Here is a 10,475-nt window from a genome sequence, read left to right on the forward strand (position 1 = left end):
ACCCGCCGTTCCCCCCTCCGGTGTGGTGAAGCCGCTTAAGATGGCGGCGGAGCTGCCGGTGTTGCCCGATTCGGTTTTGCTGCGGGTTCTGGAGCTGCTGCCGCTACGGGACCGGCTGCGGGCGGCCAGGTGGGACCCCCGGGACCGGCCCCGGGACCGGCCGCCCCCCCCGGCCGCCCCCCCCCGGTGCTCACCGCCCCCCCCGCCCCCCCGCAGGGTCTGCCGGCGCTGGCAGCGGCTGGCGGGGGACCGGGCGGTCTGGAGAGACGTGGATCTGAGCCCTCTCCGGGTATGGGGCGGCGGGGGGCGGTGGGGGGGGGGATGAAATCGCCCCACGGTGGGGGGGGCACCCGTCGGGGCGGGAATCACCCTACTGGGGGGGCTGGAATCGCCCCAGTATGGGCGGGGGGCTGAGGGGGGGGGGGGGGGGAAATCACCTCGCTGGGGGGGCTGGAATTATCCCAGTATGGGCGGGGGGCTGAGGGGGGGGGGGGGGAAATCACCTCGCTGGGGGGGCTGGAATCATCCCAGTATGGGCGGGGGCTGGGGGGGGGGGGGGGAAAATCACTTCGCTGGGGGGGCTGGAATCATCCCAGTGTGGGCGGGGGGCTGAGGGGGGGGGGAATCACCTCACTGGAGGGGGGGGGGGGGGGGGGGGGGGGGGAATCGCCCCAGTATGAGCGGGGGGCTGAGGGGGGGGGAAATCACCTCACTGGGGCGGGGGGGGGGGGGGAATCACCCTACTGGGGGGGCTGGAATCGCCCCAGTATGGGTGGGGGGCTGAGGGGGGGGGAAATCACCTCACTGGAGGGAGGGGGGGGGGAATCACCCCACTGGGGGGGCTGGAATCGCCCCAGTATGGGCGGGGGGCTGAGGGGGGGGGGAAATCACCTCACTGGAGGGAGGGGGGGGGGAATCACCCCACTGGGGGGGCTGGAATCGCCCCAGTATGGGCGGGGGGCTGAGGGGGGGGGAAATCACCCTACTGGGGGGGCTGGAATCACCCCAGTATGGGCGGGGGGCTGAGGGGGGGGGAAATCACCTCACTGGGGGTGGGGGAGTGTTGGGGGGGGGTGTGAAATCACCTTACTGGGGGGGTAGGGGGATGAAATCACCCCACTGGGGGGGGGGACGGGACTTAGGGGGGGGTGAAATCGCCCCACGGGGGGGGGGTGAAATCACCTCACTGGGAGGAGATGGGGGGGGGGGAATCACCCCACTGGGGAGGGGGTGGGTGATGAAATCTCCCCACTGGGGGGGCTGAAATCACCCCATTGCGGGGGGAGGGGGGGGCGGGGAATCACCCTACTGGGGGTGAGGGGCTGAAATCACCCCACTGCAGGTGGGGGGGGGGGCCAAGGGGGTGCTCCCCCCCTGGAAAGGGCCCTTTCCCCCCCCCCCCAGCTCACCTCCCGCACCCTGTGGCACCTGGTGCGGCACCGTCTCCCGGCCAGCCTGCGGGCGCTGCGGCTGCGTGGCACGCTCTGCTCCGGCGCCGCGCCGCGCCTGCTCTCCCCGGCGCTGCTGGCCGCCCTGGGCGAGCGGTGCCCGCGGCTGCGCCGGCTGTGCCTGACGGAGACCGACCTCCGCCCCATCCCGTACCGGAGCATCCCGCTGTCCCTCACGACGCTGGAGCTGAACCGCTGCGAAATTCCCGGTGCGTGGTTCTGCGGCGGCGGCGCTGGCATCGCTTCCCGGCTGCGGCACCTCGTGATCCGCCACGTCCCGGCGTTTTCCGATCGCCACCTGCTCGACGTCTCTTCCCGGAGCCGCTTGGAAACGCTGAGCCTCTCCGGCACGTACCGCCTGACGGACACCGGGATTCAACGCGCCGCTCCGCACCTGGAGGACCTGGAGCGCCTGGTGCTGCTCCACTGCCGCGTCGGCGACGCCGCCGCCGCTTCCATCGGGCGCCACGGGAAGCGGCTCCGTGTCCTGGAGATCGGGAATGCCTCTTCCCTGACGGATGCCGGGCTGGCTTCCCTGGCATCCCTGCGGTGCCTGGAGACGCTGGGCCTGGATCTCGGCGAGAAGGTCTCACCCGGCGCCGTCATCGCGTTGTGCCAAGCGCTGCCCCGGCTGAGGAACCTCCAGTTAGGCCGGGATGGTTTTGGAGACGGGATAATGGATAAAATCCGGGAGAGTTTGCCCCACTGTAGCTGTTCACACATTCCTTGACACACGGATGGAAGTTCCGGAGCTTTTGCCGTTCGTTTCTTTGCCTCAAGTGCTCCTTTTTGGGCAAAGCCTGTTTTCTTTTTCGTATTTTTGGGGGAAAAAATTCCTCTCGGGGCTAAACCAGCAAGTGTCTCCTGGAAAATGGTTTGGCAGGAGTTGGTGTTTGGTAGGACCCGCTCCATTTTCCAGGGATTGGGGGGGATAGGGAAGCCCCCAGCTTTTGGGAACACCACGGATGAGCTGAGGTTACAGGTGTAACCCCTGCGTGCTCCTCTTCCTCCTCCACGAAACATCCGGCAGCGGCGTAACGAGGGCGGAATTCAAGGAACAAAGCGAAAAAAACCCAGAAAAAAACATGGATCTGGCAGCCCAAATCCCAGATTTCCAGTTAATACCTAACTCCGATTGCTCAACCGCCCCGCACGTACGCTCCGAACTTCTGCCAGGGAAGAAGCACCTCGGGAACGTGTGCCAGGGCTGCTGTTTTCTTGGAAGAGCCCGGCCAGCGAGCGTTTCCAGGTCGGGATAGTGTCATGATTCCACTTTTCCTTCAAATCCCGGGCTCCAGGTTGCCCCTCGGGAAGGTTTTCCTCGTGGGGTTTGTCCCAAGAGCCACCCGTGGCGTTTGCCTGGTGGGCGGGTTGGCACCGCGTGCTCTCGGGCATCGCCGGGGCTGCCGTTACCGGCGGGTTTTCCCGGGAGCAGCCGCGTTCCCTCATCCCTTTTTATTTGGGATAAAGAATTCCACGTTCCTCCTCCTCCTCCCCGCCGTGCCGTAACGCCGGATAACCGACACCGGGCGTGTTCCTAGGCCATGGCGTCAGCCGGGGATGTTTTTAAATCAAATCAAATAAATCCAATTTTAAAATTCAAATTTATTTAAATTTTTTAATTTCAACTTTCGATGACGGTTTTGGGAGACGGGATGACGGTTTTGGGAGGCGGGATGATGGTTTTTGGAGATGGGATAATGGACCTTCCAGTTCATCCCATGAACCTTGCATCCAGTTCATCCCATCCCATGGGATGAACTGGAATGTTTCAGAGCTGGTTGAGCAGAGCTTGGGACCTTCCAGTTCATCCCATGAACGTTGCATCCAGTTCATCATCATCCCATGGGATGAACTGGAATGTTTCAGAGCTGGTTGAGCAGAGCTTGGGACCTTCCAGTTCATGGGATGAACTGGAGGCAAGGTTTCAGAGCTGGTTGAGCAGAATTTGGGATCTTCCACTTCATGGGATGAACTGGAGGCAAGGTTTCAGAGCTGGTTGAGCAGAGCTTGGGACCTTCCAGTTCATGGGATGAACTGGAGGCAAGGTTTCAGAGCCGGTTGAGCAGAATTTGGGATCTTCCAGTTCATGGGATGAACTGGAGGCAAGGTTTCAGAGCTGGTTGAGCAGAATTTGGGATCTTCCAGTTCATGGGATGAACTGGAGGCAAGGTTTCAGAGCAAATATAGATGAAATGGTGGAAGAATCTCCAGGGACGCACAGACATGATGCAGCAATCAATATATCAATATTAATCAATCAAGATTAATCAATATATCGATAAATAACGCTGCTGTGGAGCTGGTGTCTCTTGTTGCCAAATCCACGAACCCAACGAAAACAGGCCCCAAACTTCCCGGGTTCTCCATCGCCGCGGGGAGCGACCCTTCGTCAGGAAACTGCTCCGACGCCTCCGTGGCACGGAGATTCCTCCAGCACCTTCATACTGGTGCTTTAGCAGACCCAGATCCCTTCTTCTGCTGGGGCACTGCCTGTGCCTTCAGCTTTGATTCCCAAACCAAAGACTCTTCCCTGTTTTCCAGACCCGTTTATTTCCACCCTTGGAGGAAACACCTTCAGAAACTTGAGAATTTGCCCTTTTGTTGGGTTTTTTTTTTAACTACAAAGAGATTGGGAAAGTTGCAAACAGAGAAGGACATCCAGCTTGGCTGGAGGAAAAGCTCCAGAGGGATGAATTGTTGGAAGTGGACACGATCCAAGCTGCTGTTTTGAGGAGGAACCAATAGGACCCAGCCTGGAGAACGGCTGGTTAAATTATAACCGTCGGGCTGAACATCCCTGGAAGCGTTGCAAGTTCTCTGTTCCAGAGACCTTGGTGAAAAAGCTTCTCCTTGCTTGGTCCTGAGCTTCATCCCCCTCCCAGGCACAGCTTACCAGGATGGATGAGGAACATCTTCACGACAATCTGCACAGTTTTGAAGGTAAAAGTGGGCTGCGCCAGTTCTTCGACCCACCACCTCGAGGAGATGGGCAAGAGCAAAGAGGGTAACGAGACCGTATCTCGTAGCGTGGTCTTTCTCCACCTACACCCTTGGTTTCGGAGGGAGAGGAAGGTCCATGCTCTTCTTCCTCCCCTACTGAGGCAATTTGGCTAATTAGCTCTAGCGGGGTTGATTGGTTGGGATGGGGAACCCCACCCTGATGAGTTTGTCCCTGGGGTTGAGGCTCAGATGGAAGACGAGGTCAGGGAAAGGGGCTTTGTTGGTGTCGTGAAGCTGGTGGTGCCCAACCAGCAACACCTGAGACCGTTGAGCCTTGGAAACATCCCGGACCAGAGCAAAACTGGGCTCTTCCTGGAGCTTTCCCAAGTCAAGCTCCCCAAACCATGCAGCCCAGCAAACCTCCCAGGGTTAAACCTTGGAACCCAAGGGTATTTCCAAGGTCCAACCCCTCCAAGAAAGCCACCTGATGCCTGCTAGGGACAGCAAGAAGCCCTCCAGACCATGGACTGTCACTTGGAGAACCGTTTCCCTTTTGAAAAGGGTTCCTCAACAGCCAAGGAGGGGTCAGAAACGTGTCACAGCCCAAAATACGTGACGTGAGCTCAGAATTTCTTTTGCTTTTGTGGTGGTACCCGAGATCACCTGCCCTGACCTCCAGCGAGGCCACTCCATCGCTGGCACAAGGCACCATGTCTGCTTTGGGGGGGCTTCAAGCCCCCCAGGTTGGTCTCAACAAGAATTATCATCAACATTTTGGCTTCTGTAGCAAATAATTAACTATTCCGGGTTATTTATTAACCCTTCTATAAACGGAACCAAGAGGAGGTAGGAAGAAATCCCGGTGATCCGAGGGGAATATTTTCACATCTCTTTTGGTTTCTTTTAAAGACAGAAGGTTCTTCCAGCAGAAGCTGAGATCCTTTTTCACCGTCTACTTGCTGCTGGCCCTCTCCTTCTTGCTGATCATCACCCTGTTCGCCGTGTCACTCTCCAGAGGTACCAGGACATCTTTAATTAATTAGGCAGGTGGGACCAAGAGATATGTGAGGTCTAAGGGCACGCTCGTGCTCCAGAGGACTCTGTAGGTCCTAATTCCAGAGGACAGGAGGAGCAGAAGAGCTCCCAGACTGTCCCATGTAGTGACCACTGACGTCCATGCTTCCATCTGTGTATAAAATACATAGAAATGTATTTAAAATATATATATGTAAATCATGGAATGGTTTGGGTTGGAAGGGACCTCCAAGACCATCTCGTTCCAACCCCCCTGCCATGGGCAGGGACACCTTCCACTACACCAGGTTGCTCCAAGCCTCATCCAACCTGGCCTTGGACACTTCATAAATCATAAAATACTGGATAATCCAAGGTCTAAGCCGATATTTTCTTCCCTCTGAGGGTGGGGAGGCACTGGGACAGGTTGCCCAGCGAAGCTGTGGCTGCCCCATCCCTGGCAGTGTTCCAGGCCAGGTTGGATGGGGCTTGGAGCAACCTGGTGTAGTGGAGGATGTCCCTGCCCATGGCAGGGGGGTTGGAACTGGATGGTCTGGAAGGTCCCTCCCAACCCAACCCATTCTGGGATTCCATAAGATGTCCCTGCCCATGGCAGGGGGTTGGAATAAGATGATCTGGAAGGTTCTTTCCAACCTCAACCCTTCTACGATCTTATGATTCCACACTTTTAAGTTTTCTTTGGGATTTCGTTGCCCCGTAGGCTGTTGCCAAAGTGCAGCCCCAGCAGAATGAAGAAGCCAGAACGAAACACGTCTCCTTGCCAGGGCGAGGTGCTTGGTGGCAACCCTTGGCGCACGGGTGGCAACGCAACCGCTCACCCCACATCTCTCCGTCTCTCTCTAACAGTTTCGGCCATTTCTTCGAAACTCCACGAGGTGCACCCGGAATGGAACCAGAACTTTTCTAGCAGGGACTCTCTGTGTAAGTCCTGGCCGCTGCCCACACCCACCAGCTTTTCTTCCCCTCTGAACTTTCCCTAAATTGTCCCCAAAACGTTCCCGCTCTGGATTGCTTCCCTGAGGTGGTGCAGAGCATCTCCGTCCCCTTTGCAGCTTTCCTGGCAGCAAACACTTATATTTTAGGAAAAAATCCCCAATTTTTCCTTGTGGTAGAGGCTTTTTCGGGCACCGGTTGCCGCTTTCGTGACGATCCAATCCACGGCGAAGCTCAAACGTGTCTCCACCAGTTTGACACCGGAGCCTTGTTGGGAAAACCCTCTTGCTGGGATGATCCGGGCGAGGACCAGCTCATCCCCTTGACTTCTCCCTCATCTTTCTTCCACCAGTGTTTCCCTGCGGCCCCAACTCCAGGGAATGGGAATACTTTGATGGAAAATGTTACTACTTCTCCCTGACCCGAACGAGCTGGCACAAGGCGAAGGCTTGGTGCGAAGAGATGCACTCGCAGTTGGCCGTCATCAACAGCTTCGCCAAGCAGGTAAAGTCCCTGATTCCAGGCAGGAAAACTGATTCCAGGCAGGAAAAGCCCTGGCACCCCCAAATCCTGCCCGCAGCACCCCGATACCTCCCCGGCTGCCACCCTGCGCGCCCCGCCGTCGCTGTTATCCTTTGCATCAGCCAGCAGAGAGCAGGCTGACCCTGCTCTGCCATCCCGCTGCCGGCTCAGCATCCCAAAATTCCTCTTCCACGCGGTGCTGGATGCTTGAACGGAGCAGCCAAGCGCGGGGTTGTGCCCGTCCGGCTCCTCCCCGGTGCCAACGCCGGGCTCGAGGTGCCGTTTCTGGGTGTTTTTCCCTCCTCATCCCTCTCCCCGCTGCAGAATTTTATCATGTTCAGGACGAGGAACGAGCGTTTCTGGATCGGGCTGACGGACGAGAATTCCGAAGGGGAATGGAGATGGATTGACGGGACCGACTATAAATCCACGTTCACGTGAGTCAACGACCCGGCGCCTGCTTTGCGTTTTCATCCCAAAAAAACGACGGGCACCTTCGCTGCCCACACGCCCCCGGGTCTACCGCAGCATCACATCAGCACCTCAAACCATCTCAAACGAGACAGATTTAGCTCATCCCAACCCTTCTCCCAGCTCCGGGGACTCCGCTCCGCTCCTCCTGCCCTCTCTCACTTCCATCCTTCTCCCACTTCCAGCTTTTGGAAAGAGGGAGAACCCAACGACAGCGGCAGGAACGAGGATTGTGCCCACGTCTGGTTGTCCGGGAAGTGGAACGACGTCTACTGCACCTACGAGTGCTACTACGTCTGCGAGAAACCTCTGCCCAACTGAGCCAAAAACCGACGGCCGACGCTCCGGCGTCACCAAAACCTTCTTTTTTCTTCTTAATTTATACGATCTGGGTGCCCGCTCCCTGCTCTTCCTCCCGAGGATGAGCAGGGATGGATTTCCGTGGTCCTGAGCAGGAATCCGAGCTCTCCGGAGGGAGCACAGCCTAAATAAAGGATGATTCTTGCTCTGGTTAACGAAGCTTCGTCGTTTTTGGGGATAAAAAGGGACAAAATATGGGATTTGCTGCCCGATGGTTCATCCCGGGAGCGGGATGAGGGTATTTCCCACGGTGGCATCAAGGAGGGGGAGGTTTGGGTGGATGATGGCAGAGCTGAGCCGCATCCCAGAGGATTTGATGCCTCCTGCCGGGAATTTTCCAGCTCCGAAACGGTGGGTTTGGTGCTGCAGCCAGCCGTGGGCCACCACTAAACGCGATTTCGGAGGTGGAAATGAGGTTTGGGTTTCCTACTGAGGGAAAAAAATAGAATTTTCGTAACTTTTTCTCTTTTTTTTGGTTGTTTCAATGTGGGTTCCACGTGACAAAGTTGCCCAATACTTGTTATAACGTGGAACTTGATGATGGTTCAGCTCCGTGTCACGTTGCTGGTCACCAACGGGGTCCTCTGGCTCCAGCACCCCGCAGGGATCAGCCTCCCCCCACGTTTTCCCGCCTTTCACCCCAAAAAAAAGCTCATTTTGGGCCAGATTGGGAAACCTCGAGCTCCTGAGCTGGTCTCAGGTGGGAGTTGGCTCAGCCCGCTCACCCGCACCCAGAGGGCGTGTGTGCACACGCGTGTGCACGCTGTGAGATGTAGGTGTGCTGCAGGGAGTGTGTGTGCACACGCGTGTGCACGCTGCGAGGTGCGGGTGTGCTGCAGGGACCGGTGTGCACACGCGTGTGCACGCTGCAATGTGTGGGTGGGCTGCAGGGAGTGTGTGCGCACACGCGTGTGCACGCTGCGAGGTGTGGGTGCGCTGCAGGGAGCGGGTGTGCACACGCGTGTGCACGCTGCGAGGTGTGGGTGCGCTGCAGGGAGCAGGTGTGCACACGCGTGTGCACGCTGTGAGATGTAGGTGTGCTGCAGGGAGTGTGTGCACACACGCGTGTGCACGCTGCGAGGTGTGGGTGTGCTGCAGGGACTGGTGTGCACACGCGTGTGCATGCTGCGAGGTGTGGGTGCGCTGCAGGGAGTGTGTGTGCACACACGTGTGCACGCTGCAAGGTGTGTGTGTGCTGCAGGGAGCGGGTGTGCACACGCGTGTGCACGCTGTGAGATGTGGGTGCACTGCAGGGAGCGGGTGTGCACACGCGTGTGCACGCTGCGAGGTGTGCATGTGATGGATGCAAGTGTGCACGCTGCAGGCAGCAGGTGTGCACAGGGATGTCTGTGCACTGCAGGGAGGGAGCGTGCACACGCGTGTGTGTGCACACTGAAGGGTGCGAGTGTGATGGGTGCAGGTGCGTGTGCACTGCAGGGAGCGGGTGTGCACACGCGTGTGCATGCACACTGCAAGGTGTGAGTGTGATGGGTGCAGGTGCGTGTGCACACGCGTGTGCGTGCACACTGCAAGGTGTGAGTGTGACGGGTGCAGGCACGTGTGCACACGCGTGTGCGTGCACACTGCGAGGTGCGTGTGCGCCGCGGGGAGCGGGTGGGAGCCGCTCTCAGCCCCCCGGTACCGGGGGTGCCCGGCTGTGCCCCCTCTCGGGGCCGGGGCCCCGGGTGTGGGGGGGCAGCACCCAGCGCACCCGCCCCCCCGGGACACCCACCCGGTGCAGCCCTGAGGTGGTTCGGTGCCGGTTCGCGGCGGGCAGCCCCCGACCCGGGTCCCCCCGGGCCCCTCCGGACCCCCCGGATCCTCCCCGTCCCCCCGGCCCCCCGGTTCCCCGCACCCCCCGGATCCTCCCGGGTCCCCCCGGGCCCCCCCGGTTCCCCACACCCCTCGGATCCTCCCGGTCCCCCCGGGTCCCTCGGATCCTCCCGGTCCCCCCGGGTCCCCCCGGTTCCCCGCACCCCCCTGGATCCTCCCGGGTCCCCCCGGGCCCCCCGGGCCCCCGGACCCCCCGGATCCTCCCGGGTCTCCCCGGACCCCCCGGTTCCCCGCACCCCCCGGATCCTCCCGGTCCCCCCGGGCCCCCCAGATCCTCCCGGTCCCCCCGAGTTCCCCGGTTCCCCACACCCCCCGGATCCCCCCGGGCCCCCCCGGTTCCCCGGACGTTGCCCGCGGCGGATTCGTTCGAGGAGCCGCGGGAGGGACGCGGACACCCCCCGCCGCCCCCCGCACCGGGCCGGTGCCGCCGCCGCCCCGCTGGGACCGTCCCCAGAGTCGAGCGGAGCGACGGTCGCCCCGACAGCGGGAAGACGCGTCTCCGCCTGCCCCGTCGGCGACACGGCTGTCGTGACAGAGCCCGGCAGCCCCGCGGTGAGCGGCGGATTAACGAGAGTCCCGTTTCCCCCACCCCCCCTCTCCCCGGCCCCGCGACGGTCCGGACCCCGCGGAGCCCCCCCCGTGCCTGTGACAGCCCCTGTCGTGAGAAGCGCTCCCTCTGTCACGACAGCCACTACCGGGGGCGCCGTCGGTATCGCCTTTTGCGCGCACCGGGCTCCGCCGGCATCAGCCCCCCCCGGGGGGAACGGACCGGCTGGAGGTTGGCGGAGGTGGGGGGGGGGTGGGGGGGGGGGTCCCGCCTTGATGGGGCCCCCGACGCGCTCCCGGCTCAGGCGCGCTCCCGGGGGAGGCGGGGGGCGGCGGCGCTCACGGGCGCGGGCGCGGACACGGGCGGGGGCTGCGCGCTCTGCC

The 10,475-nt window shown here is 60.7% G+C and overlaps 3 protein-coding genes across 6 annotated transcripts in view; 2 read left to right on the forward strand and 1 right to left on the reverse strand.

Annotated features, from left to right (window-relative positions):
• EIF3G (eukaryotic translation initiation factor 3 subunit G) overlaps window positions 1-10,475 on the reverse strand; it is a 30,278-nt gene that overhangs the window by 19,256 nt on the left and 547 nt on the right. The gene's annotated exons all lie outside the window — the stretch shown is intronic.
• On the forward strand, window positions 41-2,745 carry FBXL12 (F-box and leucine rich repeat protein 12). Its single transcript, XM_086630945.1, has 3 exons — window positions 41-129; window positions 217-289; window positions 1,405-2,745. The coding sequence occupies exons 1-3, from the start codon at window positions 41-43 to the stop codon at window positions 2,176-2,178; spliced, it is 936 nt and encodes a 311-aa protein (XP_086487071.1). The 3' UTR covers window positions 2,179-2,745.
• Window positions 3,183-7,845, forward strand: LOC104378678 (hepatic lectin-like). 4 transcript variants are annotated; one of them, XM_086630948.1, is made up of 6 exons: window positions 3,183-4,391; window positions 5,301-5,408; window positions 6,273-6,347; window positions 6,712-6,863; window positions 7,206-7,318; window positions 7,538-7,708. In XM_086630948.1, the coding sequence occupies exons 1-6, from the start codon at window positions 4,349-4,351 to the stop codon at window positions 7,671-7,673; spliced, it is 627 nt and encodes a 208-aa protein (XP_086487074.1). In that variant the 5' UTR covers window positions 3,183-4,348; the 3' UTR covers window positions 7,674-7,708. The 4 variants fall into 4 exon arrangements, with proteins under 4 accessions (XP_086487074.1, XP_086487072.1, XP_086487073.1 ...); XM_086630946.1 differs by having other exon boundaries at window positions 5,305-5,408; window positions 6,127-6,347; XM_086630947.1 differs by lacking the exon at window positions 7,206-7,318 and having other exon boundaries at window positions 5,305-5,408; window positions 6,127-6,347; window positions 7,538-7,845.

The sequence above is a fragment of the Tauraco erythrolophus genome, unplaced genomic scaffold (assembly GCF_009769465.1).
Source record: "Tauraco erythrolophus isolate bTauEry1 unplaced genomic scaffold, bTauEry1.pri scaffold_61_arrow_ctg1, whole genome shotgun sequence".
Classification (NCBI taxonomy): Eukaryota; Metazoa; Chordata; class Aves; order Musophagiformes; family Musophagidae; genus Tauraco; species Tauraco erythrolophus.